The following is a 20,449-nucleotide window of genomic DNA, read 5'->3' as shown; positions in this document are numbered from 1 at the left end:
TTTTTTTTTTCCTTATGATGTATTATCACAGTTAAAAAGCTTTCATTGAATAGTGTTTGGTTTTTTTGTTGTTGTGTTTTGTTTTTTTTAAATCTTTGAATCCAAAGTCCTTATTTGTAGAGATGCTCAGGATTCCTTGGTGAAATTTTTAAGGACATGTGGAGGTTAGGAACAAGTAATGCCATTTTCTTAAAGCACCCTTGGTGTTGTTTGCCACAGTGAATCATTCCTGCGGTGAATTTAAAGACCCACATTATGGTAGCAACCAAGTGTATGAGGAGTCTGAGTTTAGACAGCAGAAGGAGATGTAGCAGGGGTTTTTCTCCCCTGCAGTGAGCTGCAGGAGGGACACAGACTGTGGTGGACCTGTGATGTTTTCTGAAAGCAGCTAAAAGTTCAGAGGAAAGGGTTTGTTAGCTTGCTTTCTGTATTTCTGAAGCAAAAGCAGAGGGAGAAGAAGTTATTGAAACTCCATCCCTTGCTTGTGCATGTATGTCCTAAGATCTGGGATTAGTGAAAATCTAGAGTTCCATATCTTTTCCATGCTATTCCTTTACAGAAAGGGCAGTGGACGTACAAAACTGCCTTCTTGTGGAGGAGATGGAGACAAGGATGGTATCTGATGGGCACGGGACAAGGGCAGGGGAGTTGTAAGGGAGAGGAAGGGACTATAAAGCTGAACAAGACATGTGGATGGGCAGACTGAATTTATTCTGGTATTTATCTGCCATGTCCTATGTTTGTCTAGCTCTTACCCTTAGGATATCCGTTCCTTCCGGAACGGAATCCTGTTACCTTGCTCTGTTGTGGATTTTGGCTTTCCAGTAGTCTTGCCTGAAACCAGTTATCACCCTGCTGAAACCTGATAGAGCAGGAGGTACATCCTGGTTTGTTCAGCTGGAGGGCCTAAGTACCCTCCAAGCATGCCAGAGGAGTGCAGTTCCATTCTAAACTTGTTATATACCAGGTCAGGCCTGAAAGTGCATGGAAGCAGAGCAAAACAATGGGTGTTGGGCACAAAAGTTGTCTCAGAGGGCAAAGGAACTTTAGAGCCTGCTCGCTAAGAGCACCCTGAGTCAGACTAAAACTAAAGGTGATTGAGGGTACTGGTTACTGTACAGCTTGAAGACAGGGATTCATCTCTTAAGAAATGTACTTAATATCAAAGTTTTACTGAAGTGGAGTTTCAGTAAATGTTGCTGTTGAAACACTGCCTCCAGTGTAAAGCACTCAGTTGGACTGAGCGACTGTCTGAATCCCCAAGGTTGTTGAACTACAGCTTCCCCCCACCTGGGTCTGACAGGAGGTGGTTGTTAGGTCCCTTCACCTAAAAACCTCTTTGCTGTGAGGTCAGTGAGGGGGTGGCAGGGCTAATATATAATTAGAATCTTTTGGGGATCTCTTACCTTGGGTGGCAAGCATCACGGCTGATGCAAACAGATCTCTTCTGGCATGCAAATTGAAGACCTAGCTTCATTATGCTTTGGGAGGGTAATTTTCCGAGAAAATACGAGTAAAATAGTGCTTTACCCATAGAAATGGCCCATTAGAAAACGGTGTGACCAACATGCACGTAAAATTGCAGGCATAGAGGAGCGCTATTCCATGGATGAAGTCTAGGTGGGACAGGGACTTAGGCATATGCTTTCTGATCTTAAGAGTGAATTGTAAAGTATATCTGCAAAACTACCTGCACCAAAATAGCAGGTTTGTGTGCTGAGTAATTTTCTAGGAGGACTTATGCGCATGTTATAAAATTCAGAGTCGGCGTGCGCAAGGGGGTGCACCTTGCGTGCGCCGAGCCCTAGGGGAGCCCCAATGGCTTTCCCCGTTCCCTCCGCACCCGCCCCCCCCCCCCCCCCCAGCCCTACCTAAATCCCCCCACCTTTGTTTTCTTATGTACGCCTGCCGGCCAGCTGCAGGTGCGCGATCCTCCGGCACGGGCACTGTGCCAGAGGCCTCTGTCCCGCCCCTGGACCGGCGCCCTGGGAAATGCGCGCGTCGCTGGGCCTATGCAAAATAGGCTCTGCGCGAGTACACCCCCCCCCCCCCCCCCGTGCATGTAAATCCAGCTGGATTTAAGCGCGCAGGGCTTGTAAAATCTGGCCCTTAGCTAGCAAATGCACACACAAGTTATTTTATGTGTGATGTTACAAAATTAATCTCTGTGGTTTTAAAATGCTAAAAGCCTCACCACTTGAAACATTTGTGGACAAAGGAAGTAGATGCTCATGATTTATTTTACACCTGACAGCACCTGTGAAATCTTCTGCTGTGGCTCCTTGCCGCAGTTCAGCACTTGCATGCCTTTAATGTGCTGTGACATTATATTTCTTTCCCTCTCAATCTGATGCAGAAGGAGGTACACAATTTCCAGAGGATCATTCGCCTGCATCTGCAACACACCAACAGGTTCAACCTACAAATATGGAAAAACCCCAGTGTGTCCAAGGTACAGTAATGTCTTCAGCATCTGTAAGAAGCACAATTTGAAGAAGATTGTTGCATTTCACTGTTTCCAAGATTTATTCTTGAGACGGCAGCAGCCTGCAGATTTGAATTTCATAACCAAAGGATGCACTAGTCTCGCTTGTTTCTCAAGATTCTACTTGTGGGAAAAGTCAAGACAGAAATGAGAGCAAAAATATTTTGACAATTTATTTACTCTGAAAATTTTGATTTTACAAGATCTATATTTGTGAGCAATTTATTCTTAGCAGGATCCAGTCAGGGGTATAACTTGAACTGAGGCAATTTATAATCTTTATATTTTGATGTTTTAGAAGTAAACAATTCAGTCAAATGACTGAGACCAAAAATTCTAATCAGAGAAAATTCATAAATCATAGGGGGTACAGATGGCATATACCATACCCAAATTCTAGTAGTCAGGCCCATGATATTATGTTTAAATAGTTAGGATATGCAAAAGTAAAATGGTCAAGACTGGGAAGGGCCAATTTTTATTCTCCCTAAGGTGCTTACAGGTTCAGGGGTACTTTAAAAATCTAAAACCATGAAAAGCAGACACTGGGATTCCAAAATGAAAACTCATGCTTGCTTATTTATTTATTTATTTTTTATCAAGCTATTTATCACAGCCTCTTTTCCCCACAACCTCTTTTCCCTTCTATTTTCTGACACGATCTAATTTTATTTTGGTTGCATTGCTGCTGCGTTGGATTGGCTTCCAAATATGATTTAATCCTTCCTCACCTTGGCTCTGACTATGCCCACAGTGCTCAAAAAAACCCACCACAAATAGAGAGAGGATCAGATGATTTGAAGCACAGTCCTGTCAGGTTTTTTTAAACAATTCCTATATCTTTATAAAGAGCCAACAAAAAAGTACTGCACATGAGCTTTTTTGAGCATATCATTCTCTTCAGACTGATGTGGTCTTAAACTCATGTATTCCAAAAACATTTGGTCTTTTAAAAAAAAAAGCAACCAAAAAACAGCTAGAAAGACTCTGCTTTACAGTGTATACTGGGGCTGTTCTCGTTTTGCAGAATGCAAGTCGGAAGTGCAGTTGAAAGAACCCATGGGCTCTTTTGCATCACCTGGCTACCCTTCCGGATATGCTGGGAACCTGAACTGCACATGGGTGCTTAGGATCCCATCTGGAACAGCAAAGCTAGTACTGGAACATCTTTCTATAGGAGTATCAGAAAACTGCGAGCAGGACTTCCTTGGAATTTATGAAGAGGGCTCCGATGGAAGCATGGTTCTAGGTAACACAACATACTGCTTAGCTTGGTGCAGTTCAGCTCTTAAGAGCATAACTTGCAGATTAAACAGCAGTCTCGTCTTTTTTTTTTCATTTAGCTAGAAAGTGTGGCATGTTAGCTTCTGCTGAGACGTTCCTAAGTCCAGGGCCGGTGGTGAAAATTCACTTCCATTCCCAGGCACCTGGCTCGTTTGGAAAACGAGGATTTGTTATTGGGTACATGATGATCGACACCCCAGGTATGTAACTAAGAAGTAAATGGGAAGCAAGAGCATTGTATTTAATGTATTCATGTCTGGTATGAATGAGCTGAGTCTTGTATATTTACAATCTATGCAGTAGTTGGTAATAGACGAAAACAGCTGAGTGACTACGAACATGAATTATGGATAAAACATGAAATTCAGTTGGTATAAAATACTGCTTAATACTTACATAGTGAGAATGGGGGATATAAGACCAACTCTATGGTTCACTTTATAAACACAGCATATATTCAGGAATTTGGCCTATGCAATGTTTGTCCCAAACTAATATGAATTTTGAAGACTCTGCACTTTATTTTAGTTATTTGTGATGTTCTGTAAAACAGCCATTTCTCACAGATTTTAAGCGAGGCTACATAAAGCTTAGGCTTTCTTGTTCTTTCTATTAAAAGTATTCCTTCCATACTCCCCCCCTCCCCCCCAACTATTGGTATAAAATTTGAGCATGGCTTCATGAGATTTAAAATGCCTACTTACCAGGGTTTTTTGTATTCTACTTGGTAACATTAAAAAGTAGCTGTCAAGATTCCTCTGATAGTTATTACCCTCTCTAAGTGGGTTATGTGCAATCGGTTTCAATTTAATTTCCCAGTGTATAGTAGGGATGTGAATCGTTTTTTGACGATTTAAAATATCGTCCGATATATTTTAAATCGTCAAAAATCGTTAGAGCCGCGATACAATAACAATTTCCCCGATTTATCGTCAAAAAATCGTAAGTTGGGGGGAGGGGGAGGGGAAGGGGGAGGGCGGGAAAACCGGCACACTAAAACAACCCTAAAACCCACCCGACCCTTTAAAATAAATCCCCCGCCCTCCCGAACCCCCCCCCCAAAAATGCCTTAAATTACCTGGGGTCCAGAGGAAGGGTCCCGGTGTGATCTTTCACTCTCGGACCTCCGTGCGTTGTAGAAATGGCGCCGGCGCTACCTTTGACCTGTCATATGACAGGGCAAAGATAGCGCCGGCGCCATTTTGTTTTTTTGTCCCCCGACGGCAGGAGCGTAGCAGATCACTCCCGGACCCCCAGGGACTTTTGGCCAGCTTGGGGGGGGCCTCCTGACCCCCACAAGACTTGCCAAAAGTCCAGCGGGGGTCCTGAACGATCTCCTACCGCAATCTCCTACGGCGTATGGCCGGCGCCATTTTCCATACGGAAAAACGATTCGCGGACCCCCAGGGACTTTTGGCCAGCTTGGGGGGCCTCCTGACCCCCACAAGACTTGCCAAAAGTCCAGCGGGGGTCCTGAACGATCTCCTACCGCAATCTCCTACGGCGTATGGCCGGTGCCATTTTCCATACGGAAAAACGATTCGCGGCAGGAGATCATTCAGGACCCCCGCTGGACTTTTGGCAAGTCTTGTGGGGGTCAGGAGGCCCCCCCAAGCTGGCCAAAAGTCCCTGGGGGTCCGGGAGTGATCTGCTACGCTCCTGCCGTCGGGGGACAAAAAAACAAAATGGCGCCGGCGCTATCTTTGCCCTGTCATATGACAGGTCAAAGGTAGCGCCGGCGCCATTTCTACAACGCACGGAGGTCCGAGAGTGAAAGATCGCACCGGGACCCTTCCTCTGGACCCCAGGTAATTTAAGGCATTTTGGGGGGGGGGGGTTCGGGAGGGCGGGGGATTTATTTTAAAGGGCCGGGGTGGGTTTTAGGGATGTTTTAGTGTGCCGGTTTTCGATTTACACGATATTTTAAAAACCCAAACTGCGACGATCCGATTCCCTCCCCCTCCCAGCCGAAATCGATCGTTAAGACGATCGATCACACGATTCACATCTCTAGTGTATAGATATCCACATGACTTCATAAACTGATTTTGGCACTAATTTGCACCCAAGTTGACCATCTCAGCAGAGAGGTCAGTAAAAACAGGCATGAAAACTGAATGAGTGTGTTCATTCCTAGAGGTTGCTCTTTCAGAGCACAGTTGAGGCACCTTGGCCAGGGTAATGTCTGGGAAGCTTGTATTGTTTCTGTGTCTTGCATCTGTTTTCCACATATGTGGAGCACTTCAACTGCTAGTGCTGTCAAGGAAGTATTTTTCATAAGCATTATAAATTTAGTGTGGGGAAGAAGAACAAATTGTAAACATCCAAAGTTAACTGTATGTAAATACTATGAAATAGATTGGTAAGTGTTCAATTAAGGCTATAACAGAAAGATCAGCTACCTAAAAATGTTTCCTTTTTAATTAAAAAAAAAAAAAAAAAAAAGTTGAGTACTTCACTGCAGTTGCTATAAAATTCCAAATACGGTTTTATGGTGTAAAATATTTGCCCTTGGCTATCTGTACACTCAGTCATTCTGTTTCAGAGATAAACATGAGAGAGCCTGACAATTTTTCAGACGGTATAACAAAACAGGCCAACTGCACTGATGTAATCCTGACGAAAACGGAAGGCATAATCCTATCACCGGGATATCCCAATAACTATCCCAACAACGCCAGGTAGGACTGAAATCTTCCTCTCATTTACTTGTGTAATATAAAACGGAAGGAAAACTATTGAGTTTGCTCCGTTTACTTCGGATCTTATAATTTTTCGACTGTGTAAGGCAGCCAAATAAGTGGGATACCAAATAACATGCATTGCATGGCATTGTTTGTTTGACTGGCACAATGCATGAATGACTATGGCTCTTGAATTGCCTTTGTCCTGAAATTTTCTGATGTAAACTGGACAGTCCTCAAGATGGGGGGCAGAAAAGAACATGGCATATAATGTATGATACAAGCTATTCAGGAGGACTGAGCACTTCTGATCCTAGAGGACACCTAGCCAGTCAGGCTTTCAGCATATTCCTAAAGAATATGCATGAGATGGATTTGCATGCAACTCATCTCAACTGTGTGCAAATCTGCTTCATGCATATTCATTAGAGTAGTCCTGAAAAGCTGACCGCTTGGGGGCCTCAGATTGGAGTTGCCCATGACTGCTATTTTGGGATATAGGGAATGTGCTTCTCAATGACAAACTACTTTTATAGTAAAATCAGTAACACTTTTTCAGGTTTCAGAGGGGAAAATTATTTATCTTAAAGTTAGGCAATAGGTAAGACCTCTTGTGGCTCTTTAAACACCAGCTTCCACTTTACTTTCTGAAAAGCATGGTATAGTTTTCCTAAGACACATTTGAAACACCTTCCATTTGAGCTTATCTTTGTCGGAAAGTTACATTATGACCTGTACTATAGATGCACACTTTGAAGGTAAATCAAATTCATTTGTGTCCTTCCGGAGGAAGTGGTAAAGACTAAAACTATGAAGGATTTCAAAGGGGCATGGGATAAAAACTGTGGATCCCTAAAGGCTAGAGGATGGAAATAAATAAAGCTTGGGGGTAACCTGCATGGAGCGGCAGTTACTACCTTGGGAAGCTTGCTGGGCAGACTAGATGGACCATTTTGGTCTTTTTCTGCTGTCATTACTTTGTTATTCTGTTACTATAACTGACAGGTTAAACTCTTATCTCCCACCTTTTTTCCCCTTAAATAGAGCTTTGATCCTATATCAATTATAAATTAGAGATGAGCTTAGTTTTTCTGTGTCTGGTCTGATTTCGGTTCGAGCGCTTCGTTGAAAAACTTTGTTTTTTGGCGGCATGGATCGGAGGAAACAAGTCAGAAAACGAATTTTAAAAAAAGCCAAATCGGGGGGGGAAAAAACCACCCCAACCCTTCAATTTTACTTTATTACAACCTCCCACCATCCCGATCCCTCACCAAGACTTACTAAAAGCCCTGGTGGTCCAGCGGGGTCCCGCCAGTGATGTCTCCCTCTCGGGCCGTCGGGCCTACCACAAATCAAAATGGTGCCAGTGCCCTTTGCCCTTACTATGTCACAGGGGCTACCGGTGCCATTGGTTGGCCCCTGTCACATGGTAGGAGCAATGGATGCCGGCGCCATCTTGTGCTTCTTCCATGTGACAGGAGCCGACCAATGGCACCGGTAGCTCTTGTGACGTAGTAAGGGCAAAGGCTTTCAGTGCCATTTTGAATACTGGCAGCTGACGGCCCAAGTGCAGGAGATCGCTCCAGGACCCCGCTGGACTACTAGGGCTTTTAGTAAGTCTTGGGGAGGGATCGGGATGGTGGGGGGTTGTAATAAAGTAAAATTGAAGGGTCTGGGGGGTGTGTGCGGTTTTTTTGTTTTTTTAAATAAACACTACAGTTTGTCTTTTTTAATATTTCCAGTTGTTTGCCTGTATATCATAATGTCAGGTCCAAGGGCTAAAAGGGATGCCTTCTCTCATGAAATCCCAACTTTCTACACTATGGGACATGGCTCAAGAGTCATCTTCAGGGAGCAACCGAAGCCTTGCTAGCCTGAATAGACAAAGGCTTAAACTTTTTTTTTTCTGCGCTGCAGCCTTAATCATAGGGCCAGCCCAGGAAGCTTCCTGTTTTCAATGGATGGATCAATGCATCATTTTACTTAGGCAGAATGTTACATGAATGAGAGAAAAATTGGAAACTGTTTTTAGAGCAAACGTAAAGCAGAAATGGATTGTGAATTTTTGTTTTCTGGTGAAATGTATAGTAACATGTTTTATTCCTTTGTAGTTAAAGGACCCCTCTGAGGTGCAGCAGACTATCCCCTGCATTGAGTCTCATTGATATAAATATCAGTAATCTGTAGTACAGTGGTGCTCAAACCAGTCTACACACCCCCTCCCCCACCCAGTTGAGTTTTACAAATATCCCTAAAGAAAATATATGAAAGACTTGCATGCGCTCCTTCAATGTATGCAAATGTAAGGAACCTTTTGGTTTCCTTGCCAAAAGGAATGTATTAACTAGCTGGGGAGGTTGAGAGATTTGGTGAAGGGTTTGACTCCACTAAGTAGGAGCTGCAGATGGTGTGTTCTAACAGTATATAAACCCTTGCACTTATCCAGATAAATTCCAGAGCTATCCGGCTAATTAGCAGTGTTTATTTGTATAAGTACAGATTTATTTATCTGGCTATCTGACTTAGCTGAATAAGTAGTAGCTTTGCTGCTACTTAGCTGGATAAATCAGAACTTATCCAGATAAGCATAAATATACTGCTACTTAGCCAGATAAGTGTACATAGCTGGTATATTTGTGAATTTTTAATGTCTAATTTTAAAGTAATATGCACGTAGATTTAATACGCATAAATTAACTCATTTACCTCCTGTAAATCGGTTTTACATACACAAGTTGGGAAACTTTCTAACATGCATTAAACAATGAAATTTCCAGTTTTACTAATTAGTCTACCATTTCACCCAATCTATCTTCATGTAATTGAGACCCTCCTGACTTTCAGCCTGAAGGCCCCCCACCCAGTCATTATTTCACTTTTAAGATGTTTACAATTACTTACTCCAGGCATTGTGCAGGAGTAAATATGTGAGTAACTTGAGAAATTTACTTGCATAAATTGCTTATAAAAAAGCAACTTTCTCATTAAATGCTGTTCCCACTGGAATGCCCCCTTCTTACTCATGGATTCTGATTTACATGTGTATATTGAGGTTTCTAAAATAGCATATGTTCTATTTTACATGCATGACTGCTAATTTTTTTGCATGGAACTTTTGAAAACTCACCTTTATGGGAGAGCTGTGAGATTCATCCTCTTTTTCTGTGTAGTATACAAGTCTAATTTGAAATCAGAAAGGTATGAACTATTTGAAATCTTGAGTTCCATGCTGGTATAAGAAAAAGGTAAACGGTGGAGTGCCTCATGGATCAGTACTTGGACCAGTGCTTTTTAATGTATTTATAAATGATCTGGAAAGGGGGTACTATGAGTGAGGTGATCAAATTTGTGGATGACACAAAATTTATGCAGAGTAGTTAAATCTCAAGTGGATTGTGTTGAATTGCAGGGCCACCTTGCAAGACTGAAAGATTGGGCTTCCAAATGGCAGATGAAATTGAATGTGGACAAGTACAAAGTGATGCATATAAGGAAAAATAATCCTTGCTGTAGTTACACAATGTTAAGTTCTATCTTAGGAGTTACCACCCAGGAAAGAGGTCAAGGCATCATAGTGGATAATACATTGAAATCGTCGGCCCAGTGTGCTGTGGTGATCAAAAAAGCAAACAGTGTTAGGAATTATTAGGAAGGGAACTGAAAAGAAAACAGAGGATGTCATAATGACTCTATCATTCCATGATGAGACCACACCTTGAATACTGTGTGCAATTCTGGTCACTGCATCTCAAAAAGGATATCGCTGCACTGGAGAGTGTAGAGAAGGGCGACCAAAATAAGGAGCATGGAACGGCTGCTTTATGAGGAAATGCTAAAGAAGTTAGGGTTCAGTTTGGAGAAGAGACGACTGAGGAGGGATATGATAGAAGTCTACAAAGTCATGAAAGAACTTGAACAAGTTAATGTAAATTGGTTATTTACTCTCTCAGGTAATAGAAGAACCAGGGGGCACTCCATGAAGTTAGCAAGCTGCTCATTTAAAACAAATAGAAAAGTCTTTTTCACTCAGCGCATAGTTAAGCTCTGGAATTCATTGCCAGAGGATGTGATTATAGCAGTTAGTGTAACTGGGTTTAAAAAAGGTTTAGATTAGTTCCTAGAGGATAAAACCATAAACTGCTATTACAGTAATAGATTACACATTACTATTGCTTATCAATCTAATGTTTGGGTACTTGTGACTTGGATTGGCCACTGTTGGAAACAGGATACTGGGCTTGACGGACCCTTGGTCTGACCCAGTATGGCAATTTCTTATGTTCTTATGTTTTAAGCATTGGCCCCATAAACGCTAGACAATATATAGTTATAGAATTGACTTTGGTATAAATTGTAAGCAGTAGTTGGCTACAAATAGCCAGCTAAAGTTTATAGAGTACACTTGTTTCATAAAATACTTAAGCATAGAACATAAACTACAAAGTATAAGTTAATACTTAATGAAAGAGAAGGGTGCACATAAGGGTCTGTCATGCTGGAGGGGTCTGATTTAGTGAAAATAAACTAAACCAGTGTCTAAAATTCAATGTTGTGTCAAGACAACAGCTGCTTTTATAAATGTGTTCTAAATGTATGTCATCCTATCATAAATGGCCCCAAAGGTGCATATTAAATAGAAAAACATGCATGAAAACCATACATAATACTGAATGTTTTACTTTGAAGCCCGTTACAATAGGATTTGAGAAATATAATCTAAACGAAGTTAACAGATCAAGTAAGCTTTAAACATTTGCATAACGCTTAGAATTCTATCTCGAGAAATATATTTTGAAAGCTGTGTGCTCTCTAGTGTGTGGTGTTTGCTTGCATCTTCAGTCTCCTCTCTTCTGCTGTACAACTTGGGTGTTTTGTTTGCTCAGTTCACCTGTCCTGTGCATTTAGTAAGTAAATATAGGCTTTAGTAACTTAAGCAAATATTGTGAACATGAATCTTAAAAGCTGGAGCATGAGCCCCGTAACATTCTACAATTGAAAATATCTGGCAGAGACTTTGAAAGCTAAAATGAAGTCTTATCTTTGCAAAGATTAGCTAGCAGATACATTTTCAAGTTTGAACTATGCAAAGGCATTGTTTAACAACTTGGTCTTGTCTTTGTTCCTATCTGGAAGCTGCCATTGGAGAATTGTAGGTCCACTGGAGACCATTATCAAGCTTGAGTTCAACAGCTTCAAGTCAGAGAAGACCCCGCTGGGTTGCCAGGATCAGCTTCTTATTTATAATGGGATTGGAAATTGCATGAAGAAACTAGGTAACTTCTTTTGTTCCTAAAGTGGTATTGATTAGGGATGTGCAATAATTATTCCCGAATTATGCAATTTCAAGGAAATTTCCTAATTTGGAATGGTTCAGGAGAACCGAAAATGATTGAATTTTTTCCAAAATTTCAGAGAGAATTTATTTTCGGGTTAGCGCACGCTAACGTGGCAGGGTTAGTGCATGCTAACCTGAAAATTGGGACCCCCTCCCCCTGAACCTCGGGGAAAAATGAAATTCCCATGGGAGGGCCCTGAAACAAAGCCCGACACGATAAAGTAACCCGAAGCACATCTCTAGTATTGATTCCGCTGGTGAATAAAATATCTGCTGTCATTAACCCATTGAGGGATTGAGGATAACTGATAAATCAGTGGTACTTAAAGACCATTGGGGGGGGGGGGGAGAGTCCTCTGGGGATTCCTTACTGGTGGGGGATAGTAGGAGGAAAAAGAGAAGAATGTAGAGAATGAGGGGAACAGCAAGAAGGAGATGGGAGGAAAGATAATTGGAGTAAGGGGGTGAGGAACTGGAATGGAAGTGTGGTAGAAGGAAAAGTTGTTAAAGCAAAATAGACAAAATGAGAGTTTACAAGAATTGCACAAGGGCAAAAAGGTAGCCTAACCCAGAAGAAAAGTATAAAAGTGAGAGAGAGAGAGAAAAATAGAATGTACACGTTACCAGCCAACAGGTGATTTAATAAATGGGGATGGGTAGTGCAAATATGATTGCCTGCCCCAGGCACTAATGTATCTAGTAATGGCACTGACTGAGGTTATAATCCTTGAGCTTTCCATCTTAAAGCTCTGATTGGCAGCTTATTGCCACTACTTGCATTATGTGCAGGCTTGAGGCCTGGATCATTCGCTGACTGATACAGATTTTTAAAAAGTTTTCAGACTTCTGGAACCTATGTCCTAATCTGAAATAGACCATATCCATTGCCAGAAAACTTAACCTTAGGTGGTTTTTTTTTTGCCTGATGTACTAAATCATCCTTTAACACACAAGCACAAAACATTATTGTAAATGTTGGATCATTGGCAAGCACTTGATTTTTTTTTTCATATTTTTTTAAAAGAAAAGGGCATTTTTTAAAATTTCTTATTGTAGCTTACCAACCTCCCCAGATCTGATCTGCAACTGTAGCCAGTCTTTCAGGCCTCAAAACAAAGTTGCCGCCATCTCCCTTCCTCCCTGGGCTTATCTGATTGTAGCAACAGCAGCCAATACTTTTACATTATATTGATGGCAGAGTTGCCAGTGGATAGTATAGAATTTAATGGTAGTGTGTGGAAGCCAGACTGAGGGCTACAATATCTGCATTTTAACCCTCCAGTCCAGCTCAGCATCCTGCATCTCCAACCTAGCTTTGAAGGAGCTGTGGTTTAAATCCACAGCCAACAGCAGCACTATACTGTTATTGGGAAGTTGAGCACATACCTCTCCCTGTTGCAGCAAATATCAATCTTCAGCACAATCGGGCATTGAGCAAGAGGCGCATAAGACTGTACCCTAAGTTTCTGCTTCTTCAGCTGCTGGTGGATCCCCCTCCTGCCCATGACAGACCAGCAAGAGACCCAGCAAGGCTGCTGCTCAGAGATGTAGCGAAGGTCTCCGGTGCCCAGGGACGAATGCATTTGTGTTCTCTCCTGTGCCTCCCTTCTCCCCCACCATCTTCCTTGTACAAATGCTAGCAGTCACAGATAGTCACACTCTTACATACTGCAGGAAAGAAATGAACTGACAGACTGTTGTGAGCTGCCTAAGGGGCAAAAGCTTCCCTGCCTGCAGATAGACTGCCGATAGTTTCTTTTGCTCCTTCCCTCTGTGGTACTGCAAGCAAACAAAAACAGCCTCTGGTAAAGATCGAGACCAAGAACCAGGGACTGTGGAAAACCGTCTAAATTCTTCCAAAACTTCCAATTGTGCCACTTCTGGCCATCAGGAAAAAAACATTCCAAATGTGTCCTTTTTTAGACCTGCACACATCTGCAGCCTCATTACAGCACACTGCCTGAACCCCTCAACGAATACAGAATAACTGGCCATAAATTAGAGAAAAGTGGAGACAAAAGCTGATCTGGAAACCTTAAAAAGTCATTGTCTACAGAATAACACCAGAGAAACAAAAATTGCATTTTTCCTGTACTGTTAAAAAAAAAAAAAAATTTGAAATATCAGATGTGCATTTACCAAAAAGGATATACAAAAAAAATCAAATTTTTCCCATTTTCCATCTCAGAAAAACAGAAGCGATAAGTCTCTCTCCTACCCTCCCAGGCCCCAGCAGTCTTGCTCCCTCTCCTCTCTGACCTCTCAGCCAGACTCGTATGCCATGAAATAATGCAAAAAAACCCAGAAATATCACCATTCCTCATACAACAAAATCAAGAAATATAAATCATTAAAACAGATGGCAGAGCTTCTAATAAATAACGATAAAATCACTTTAAACATTTTTCCCCAAAAAATCAATAAAATATTTCACTCACCACCCTCCCACTCACCCCCTTCCCATCTTTTTTTCTCTCTCATATAACGTAAGATCATGCCATGCTGAGTCAGCCCATGATTCATCAAGCCCAGCATCCTGTCTCTTGATAGTGGCCAATCCAGGTCATAAGTACCTGACACATCCCATAAAGCTGGACACTCAAGTAAATCTCCTCTTCCTCCCCCTCATTTCCGGAGGTCACACTTGGTCGGTCTCTCTTTCTCTCACTCAGTCTCTCAAGCTTTTAGTTCCCCTCACTTCCAGCAGTCACCCTGTCTATTGCCCTCATCCCCGGCATTGACTCTCTATCAAACCCCCTAATCCTCAATACACTCTCTCTCTCCATTCCCTCTTGCTTTTTCCCTCTCCATAGCCTCGTCCTCAGTTCTTTCCCCATACCCAGTCACGTACCTTCATCTACAGCAGTCACTTCCTCTCTTGTTTCCCCTTTGTTCCAAGCAATCACACTCTCCCTCCCTCATCCTGAGTAGTTAACTTTCAGCTCTGGCAGATGTTTAGGAACAGTAAATCAACTACACAAAAATGACTAGAAGAATCACCAGGTAAATCAAGTAAAAATAGAAAAATATGATCCCCCACATGTGAATGGCACAGATCATACATCTCTCCTCTTAAATAATTAATTAATTAAATAGAAATCATTTCTGCCTTGTCTTCCTGCCAGCCAAGTACAGAAAACCCATCGGTCACCATTTGGCCTCTTGTTAGGCATCCAGTTCTGCCATGTGGGACATCTCACTAGCAGGGTTGGGAAACCCACCAGTGCATCACTACCGTGCAGGGTCTTTTTTCACTGGGGAGGGGTGGGAACCCTGCCAGGGTGCCGTTGTGCAGGGCCAGTGCTAACTTTTTTTGCAGCCCTGTGTGAACAATTACTTTCGGGCCAATACAGTAAAAGTCGCGGGAGAGCACCGAAGCGCACTGTATTGTATCGGCCTGTGTGCTGGCCCCTCATTCTGTATCTTTTTTTTTTTTAAACATTTAATTTTTCTAATCAGGGCCAGTGCAAGGGTATTAGACACCCTAAGTGAATCTTACAGCTTTGTGCCCAGCCTTCCACCCACTATGGCCCTCTCCACACACAATTTCAAATGTATGCATTTATAATAGATTTTACATGAAAAAGAACACTCTAAATAATTTTTGTGGTGTCAAGCAAAAAACCCAGCATAAAAGCCAAAAAGATACTTGAAACATATATGATATTAGGACTATTATTACATAATTTGGGTATGGGCTTAGTCCCCAGAAAGCCATGAGGAAAATAAATTACAATATAATGAACATTCCATTCTAAAACAACACTAACTGCCAGCATTCAGTTACAACCCTCTGAAAAGATGACTCTGCAAACATTATACTAGGCCCTAAAACACCAATATACCTCTTATTAGGAAAACAGAATAAGCCAAGGTTCTAAAGATCCCTACATAGAAATGATATAATAGAAGAATATTTAACCTCAATTACACATGCAGAGCATAGACCCTCACCAAATACAGAATAAAGTGACCATAAAGTATAAATGGAAAAGTACAGACTTAAAATGAAATGGAACCTACAGCAACTCACTCTGTATATAGTGCACCAATGGAAAAACAAACCACCATTCCTCAGAAAACATCAAACAAAATCAAGAAATATAAGGCATCAATCATAATAAAACCATACTAATAAGAATTATTTCAAAACAGCAGATGAACAGAATTACATCCAATAACTAAACATTTTTTTTAATTTTCCCAAGCAGCATATACATCAAAATTTAATTAAAATCAATAAGGATTTAAAAAAAAAAATCATTCTCTATCCAAACCTGGGAACTTCTGATTTTCTATTCACCCTGAGATTGGATCCTTCTCTCAGGCGGACACACACTTGCTCCTCTTCCACACACTCACTATCACGCTGTCACTCTCTTGCTCAAACTGGCTCCACTCTCACACTCGCTCGTGCTAGCTCCATGCCGTCTCCTCTGTGCACACACACGCTTATCTAAAGACTGTGCTTTGATTGACTTTTCAGTGTAAATCTATTATAACTGTATAACTTTTAATTGTGTGGGAATGGTTGGGAGTTGTGGTCTTGCAAGACTAAGCTTTGCCTAGGGCACCTAATGCCCTTGTGATGGCCATGGCAGGTATAGGGGTGTGAGATCAGGTTAAAAAAAAAAAAAGTGAGATTGCATGTGGGAATTTCTATGCTTATCTACCCAAAGCAGAGGAATCTCAGCTAAGAAGACTAGATGGACCAATTTTGTCTTCATCTGGCATCTACATCTTATGAGACTGATTACTGGCTCAAGGAATAAGGCAAAATTAATGAGTTTGCTTGTGACTTGATAAATGACAAGTATTTGATTCTTCCATCAAATCAAATGCATCGTTTCCTAATGGTGGGAGTGGTAGTTAAGTAATTATAGTTTTCCTGATTGTTGGTATTTTCAAATTTGGGATATTTTAGTTTTACCTTGCTTTGTGCATGGTGTCCAAGAAAAAAAAGGCAAATAATACAGTTTAAATATTTTAAAATAAGTATTCCCCCCCCCCCCCACTGAACGTATACATTTTGTGTGCACAAAATTTATCCAGCATAGAAGCATCAATGGAGGCATCCTGGGGGTGGATTATATATAACCCCGTATGTGTGCATATTCAGTGCTGTCTGATAATTACACATGTATGTCAGCTGTAAAAAAAAAAAAAAAAAATCAGTCCTAACTTTACCTAGATAATGTTGTGCATGTAACATTATCCGAGTTTATTCAGTGGGAGATTTATGCACCCAAGTCCTGCTGAATATCTGGGACAAGTTATATGATTGGCTTTTTTTTTTTTTTTTGTCCTCTGACAAATTTGCAGCTCATTTTGCTGAATAGTGGTATCTTGCAATTTGACTCTCTTCATGAAGTCACTAACTTGAATTGATTCTTAGTGGAAGATAAGACTTCTATTGATGATGATATATATTCACTTTCCAGACTTTTGACTTGCTCTCTAATATACTGCAGGCAGCATCTGTGGCGAGGCTCCTCTTTTCCCCTTGAAGTCTGATGGTGCTGAGATGACTCTAATCTTCACCTCAAATTCTGATGTGGTGTTAACCGGGTTCAATTTGACGTTTTCATTTCACAAGATGCAATCCATTTACAGTAAGTTTATCATAAGAGGGAGAATTGATAATTTGAAAGTGTTTTGTATTTGCTTAATAGAATAATGGGGGGAGAGGGAAGAGTTTCCTTAGAAGCCTGCAGGTCCTTCACATTTTGATCAGTATAAAACCCAGTTAGGTATCTTGGCCTTAATCTTACTGTTAGCTGGCGACCAGAGATGCATGGCAAGTCTTATGCTCCTGGACTCATGTGAGAACTGGGCAGATGCCACGTCGTTAAAATTTCATCCCTTTCTAAAATTCTCTCACATCTACTCCAGTGAAAGCTGACTCTACACAGTGGGCAGCATAAAATTATCTAAACTGCAAGATGCCTCATAAAAACAATGGTTTCAGATTTTGTACAGTATCTGGTACTGAGGGTGGTTTTGGATTTGGACTTAAGATTAAATAAACTTTTTTTCAAACCTGAGTTCAAGGCAAGTTACGTTAAGTCTGAGGCTGATGTAATGTGTAGGGTTTTTTTTGGTTTGTTTTTTTTTATCTGCAGTTGTACATGTGTGTGTATGTGTGTATGTATATGTATATATATATATATATATATATATATATATATATATATATATATTTAACTCATGAAGAAGTAGGCAAATATGCTAATTCATTTGGAAATAAAAACATGCAAACCTGAGTAAAATAGTGCTGGAATTAAGTGCACCTTTTTAATCTGCAGTTAAAAAAAAAAAAAATAAAAAATGTTTGTTTTTACCTGCAGTTGTACATGCATATATATATACACTCAGGTTTGCATGTTTTTATTTCCCAATGAATTAGCATATTTGCTTGCTGCTTCGCGAGTTAATAAATATATATATATATATATATATATATATATATATATATAACAAACCAAAAAAAAATAAATACTGAATTCCAGCACACTGTTTTACCATGCACTTTTTAGGGATAATTTACTAAGTTGTGGTAAAATGTGACATTTCAATGCCCATGGGATTTACTAAACTGATACTAGAGTAACGCAGTAAATCCCATGGTAATTTCTTGCATTGCCGCAGTTGGGGAAAATTACATATTCCTGGTTGCTTATTCCATTTATGGGTTTGTGTTGAGGAGGAAGGAGTGAATCATCTTGGAACATGGCTCTACCTGACCCATGGCTCTCCTTTGCCCCAAAAGAGTACCTGAGATCAGCTGGTACCCTTTTCTAAGATGGGGCAGGAGGATAATTCCTGCCTCAGTGCAACCCACTGGAAGGTGGATTTTTTTTTTTTTTTTTTTAAATAAGGAAGCAAAGCTACAGGGTTGGGAGCTAAGCTTGAAGAAAAAGATTTTTTTTTTTTTTTTGTGCTGGTAATGGGTGAGGGAGAGGTCAGCCACTTGCTGTGTACACCACTGGGCCATCTTTTTCTAGGAGAGATTGGGGGGAGCTTTGACAACCACTGCCCACCCCTTGAACGGGTGACCATGGGAGCACTGCCAGATATGTTAGCCTGGTGATACTTCTGAGGGAAAGTTAGCTATACCTCAAGAGGAAGACCTGTGAAAGTTATTTTTTTTTATGAGCTGAGCTACTGGTTGCCATGGTAACGAGCTAATTTGTATACAGAGGAACTCAAATTTACCACATGTTGCATCTGACTACATTTTTAATGCAGCTTATTGCAACTTGAATTATCTGCATTTAATGCATTAATTACCATTAATGTGCATTAATTGGGGAAATAACACGCATTATAATGCAGCTTAATAAAAAGGTTCCCAAGTTTGTACCTGAGGCAGTGGAGAGTGAAGCTGTTTGCCCAAGGTCATAAGTTGGCCACCCCTATCCTGGGGTGGCCAACTCTGGTCCTCGAAAGCCACAAACAGGCCTGGTTTTCAGGATATCCACAATGAATATGCATGAAAGAGACCTGCAAATCCTTTTGCATGTTCATTGTGGATGTCCTGAAAACCAGGCCTATTTATGGCTCTTGAGGACTAGAGTTGGCCCTTCTGGTCTATCCTATCCTTTTTTTTTTTTTAAGGGAAATGTTTTCTTACCACTTAGGTAAAAATGAAAGTATAATACATTGTAAATCTAGAACAATAATGGTCCCTTTTTTTTTTTTTAACAGATGTTTCTGTTGTAAAAAATTTTTGTGTTTAAACACATCATGACTATCACCATTCTCTGACCCCTTTGAAAATTGGACTATTCCTAGTGTTATCTTTAATTTTATTTTTAACACAGTTCTCTAAGTCTTTAAAATTTCACTGCATGCTTTATTTGGGTTCAGATCCAGTTTTAAGCCATCATGTAAGCTGACAACAGAATCACTGTAATAAGGATTCACTGTAGAAGAGTCTCTTCTAGATAATTAATTGGAAATTAAAGGTAGCTAAAATGGGCCTATAGGAAAAAAACCCAATATTTTTTTTCTTTCATTTTGCAACCTAGAACATGCATTGCTTTGGTATTGCACTCAGGAAATTGTGATTAGTATTCTTGCAGTATCTACTATAATAATGCACTGACTTTTTATAGAAGCAATTTGATATGCAGCATTGCCTTAACGAAAAACAGCAAAATTAGCTTCTGCAAAGAGGTCTAAAATTTTTACTAAATGTTAATTTTTATGTATGACACTCTTTTTTTTTTTTTTTTTTTTTTTTTTTTCCTTCTCCCCTTTTTAAGGACCAGGCGTAGATAAAGCTGAAAGGGGTAAGATTCCTTTTTAAAAATTTCATATTAATCAAGAAATATTGCTGAATAATTTCAAGTATAGAAACTGGTATGTCATTTGCTAGTAGGCGAAAGATTATTGCTGCTGTAAACCTTCTCTCTGCCTGGCACTTTCTTCTATTTTGACTTACGCTCTGCCTTTCTAGTCCAACACAATGCAAATCAGCTTGTCACACAGGCTGATTACAAATACAGGGGTAGTTTTTAAGACCCGCACCTGACACACATTTTTACCCCCAAATTCTCCTGACCAGAGCAGGTGTTAATTTCTGAGCAGCCCAAAAAGTGAACAGAAAAGCAGAAAATACTGCTTTTTTTTTTTTTGTACTTCCTCTGACTTATCGCC

General features: G+C 40.6%; 1 protein-coding gene across 2 annotated transcripts in view; it reads left to right on the top strand.

Moving 5' to 3' along the window:
* The window catches only part of OVCH1 (ovochymase 1), a 161,345-nt gene that overhangs the window by 101,283 nt on the left and 39,613 nt on the right, over positions 1–20,449 (top strand). For both annotated transcript variants that reach the window (XR_003856433.1, XM_029599997.1), the window contains exons 21-27: positions 2,357–2,452; positions 3,513–3,734; positions 3,829–3,969; positions 6,315–6,450; positions 11,587–11,726; positions 17,260–17,400; positions 20,056–20,082. Coding sequence is in view for 1 of the 2 variants with exons in the window: in XM_029599997.1 (XP_029455857.1) it covers positions 2,357–2,452; positions 3,513–3,734; positions 3,829–3,969; positions 6,315–6,450; positions 11,587–11,726; positions 17,260–17,400; positions 20,056–20,082 (903 nt within the window). In the remaining variant the exon portion in view is untranslated. The remainder of the gene's footprint in view (positions 1–2,356; positions 2,453–3,512; positions 3,735–3,828; positions 3,970–6,314; positions 6,451–11,586; positions 11,727–17,259; positions 17,401–20,055; positions 20,083–20,449) is intronic.

The sequence above is a fragment of the Rhinatrema bivittatum genome, chromosome 4 (genome assembly GCF_901001135.1).
Source record: "Rhinatrema bivittatum chromosome 4, aRhiBiv1.1, whole genome shotgun sequence".
NCBI lineage: Eukaryota > Metazoa > Chordata > Amphibia > Gymnophiona > Rhinatrematidae > Rhinatrema > Rhinatrema bivittatum.
The sequence above is the reverse complement of the archived record's forward strand: the minus strand, read 5'-3'. Positions and strand labels throughout refer to the sequence as shown.